The sequence below is a fragment of the Montipora capricornis genome, chromosome 2 (genome assembly GCF_036669925.1).
Source record: "Montipora capricornis isolate CH-2021 chromosome 2, ASM3666992v2, whole genome shotgun sequence".
Classification (NCBI taxonomy): domain Eukaryota; kingdom Metazoa; phylum Cnidaria; class Anthozoa; order Scleractinia; family Acroporidae; genus Montipora; species Montipora capricornis.
The window spans coordinates 27074757-27077256 of NC_090884.1; the positions used below are offsets into that span (position 1 = coordinate 27074757).

At 40.3% G+C, this 2500-nt stretch overlaps 1 protein-coding gene across 1 annotated transcript in view; it reads right to left on the bottom strand.

Annotated features, from left to right (window-relative positions):
• The window catches only part of LOC138037888 (uncharacterized), a 20536-nt gene that overhangs the window by 4298 nt on the left and 13738 nt on the right, over positions 1-2500 (bottom strand). The window contains exons 4-6 of the mRNA XM_068883742.1: positions 1418-1525; positions 626-810; positions 1-171 (exon numbers count right to left, since the gene is read on the bottom strand). The exon at positions 1-171 is cut by the window's left edge and continues 163 nt beyond it. Of these exons, the coding sequence (XP_068739843.1) occupies positions 1-171; positions 626-810; positions 1418-1525 (464 nt within the window). The remainder of the gene's footprint in view (positions 172-625; positions 811-1417; positions 1526-2500) is intronic.

Genomic DNA, 2500 nt, shown 5'->3' on the forward strand with positions numbered 1-2500 from the left:
AATGTCATCGGCCGGTTGAAGAGCAAATTGCTGCAGATGTGAAGAATTTATGAGGTCATCCCACGTGGCAAAATTGAGATTTTCCTTGGTAAACCATGCAACATTATCATTAACAGCATTGAACTTGAAAGAATGCACTTCTTGACCGTCCTTGTACAGCGCAACACGTACCTGCAATTGATAGCAAGAACACCCAGTGAGTAAAAGCTGTTGGGGGTTTTCAATTGGATGGCGGGGAACCAACACCAAAGGCAATATACACAGACACAGACAATGAAATGATTCAGTTATAATCAAAATTGATATGTTATAGTCAATAAACGCTTACTTTAGAACGTCGCGGTTTTGTTTAAATGCACAACGTTTAAGGATGGATTGGATTAGATGTTTTACTACGAATTTAGACCATATGCTAGGTTACGAGATGCTTGCCATGTTTCGATAGTTAAAGCGACAGTTCTCCCATCACAAAACTTTCAGGATTATTTTTCGAACCCGCGAACGCGTCATGAGTGTCATGCAGGTACGCTGCATTGACCGATAGCCTTTTCGGGTCAGGGATCAGTACAATAGAACTTCTTTCAATACCCTCATACAGGAAAACGAGATGTCTATGTTTTCCTACCTGCTTAGGATTAAACGTGTTCCAGTTTTGAGAAAGTACCAGACGGTTTTTATAGTGTCCAGGAAAAGTTGAAGATGTATCCAGGGCGGCCGTCACATTCTCAGAATGTGTGTCTGGTGATTTCCACATCTCCGCAACGTACAAAGGCGTTGCCTTTGCGACAACTTTAAATACCATCGTCCAACCTGCAATTATTAGTAAAAAAAAGTTATCCATATCAATGGAAAACAAAACACAAAAATAACGCATACAAGTGCTTTACTAGTTAACTAAAGATTTTTGGTTGCTAAATCTCCTCACACTTTGCAACTCCCCCACGAAATTTTGCATTTATGTACCGATTATTTTCCCGAACAACAAGTTCAGTAGTGTTCCCATAATTGGGTCTATTTCTGAGAATAGATCACTTTTTGACACACTTTTTTTCTTTTCCACACTTCATTGCAAAGCAGTTTGCAATGTTAACCGCGGGAAAGATGCACCAGTGAATGTGGCTACAATAGCTGGATCGCCCGGCAAACAGCTGCTAATATCTTTGTCAACTTCACGTAACTTTAATATGCACCTCGATCAAACCGAATGTAAGGGCCCAAAGACAAGCTATTAGTCTAAGTTTGCTAATAGGAATTTTAATTAGCTTCTGTGAAACGTGTTTAGGTTAGTTGCATTTAAATCATTACAATAGGAATTTGAATTTTCCATGGGTCGATAGAAAGACCAGACGGGATCTTCGTTGCGCAGGGTTGATCAATATTTTACCCATAGAAAACGAGAATAAAAGAAATCGAGTACCTCCTCCATCGCTTGTCTGATCACAGTAAACAGGAAGATGTCCGAAACTGTCGTTCAGTCGAATATCATAGGTTCCTGTAACGCTTGGAGCTTTGGAGCAGCCAGTGACTGGAAAGGATAAATATCTAAAATTGGATCAAGATTTCTTTGCAAATTAACAGAAAAACTCTGCTTTATCAGGGCATTCTTTGCAAAGTAACCACATTTTTCCTGGCATAATTGAAGTAGTATCACCATCAGCTGGCGGTACAATTCATGGTCGTTCTTTCCTAGAGGCTTGACACATCAAAGCCGTCCCCCGTCCTGTTGAACGATAGTTCATAGGATGATGGTGGCTTTTTACCTGACGCCTTTTTTATCTTATTAAAGTGAAATTTAATGACTGCACCCTTCTCCCTTTTTATGTAAATTGGTGAGCATCTAGCCAGGAGTGTCGAAACGTTGCATGAACCTTTGCAGTTGAAGATGTTTTAGTTACATTCAAAGCGGAGCTCCTCGTGTGGAAGGCACACTCGGAGTCAGAGTACCAAGGTTAAGAAAATATGATAACCCTTGTTTATGACGTCATCGTACGACAGTCCGTCCGTCCGTACGTTCAACTTTTCATGTTAGTCAATACGCAAAATATTGCACTAATGGAATCCACGCTTTTTTGGCGGGAAGTTGCATGGCCAGCGTTCTGCATTTGACACTGCATTTTAGTAACAAAAGGAAAAAGTTTAAAGACAACCCGAAAAACAAGCTAAGGCCATCCCCTTTATTTTTTCGTTTAGCGTCGAATGCGTTTCCTGATATTGGGTCGGTCGGTTGGATTAAAAAAAAAAAACCTATAAAAAAAATTATCACAAGTAGTCTTGGAATCGGAGGCCGGCTACGCCTGCATCTTTGCTGCGGAGCCTGAAAAACAACAAGACGTAAATCGTCCCCAAATCAATATGGCGGAAAAGTTGGTTGATGTTATTGTAAAATTAAGACAACATGGGATAAAGGATCAACCACCGAAACTCCTATGAGCCATAAGAATGGTTTAACTACGTTGGTTTTTTTGGAAAATGGCAAAAATTTGTGTCGGTCGGACGACTA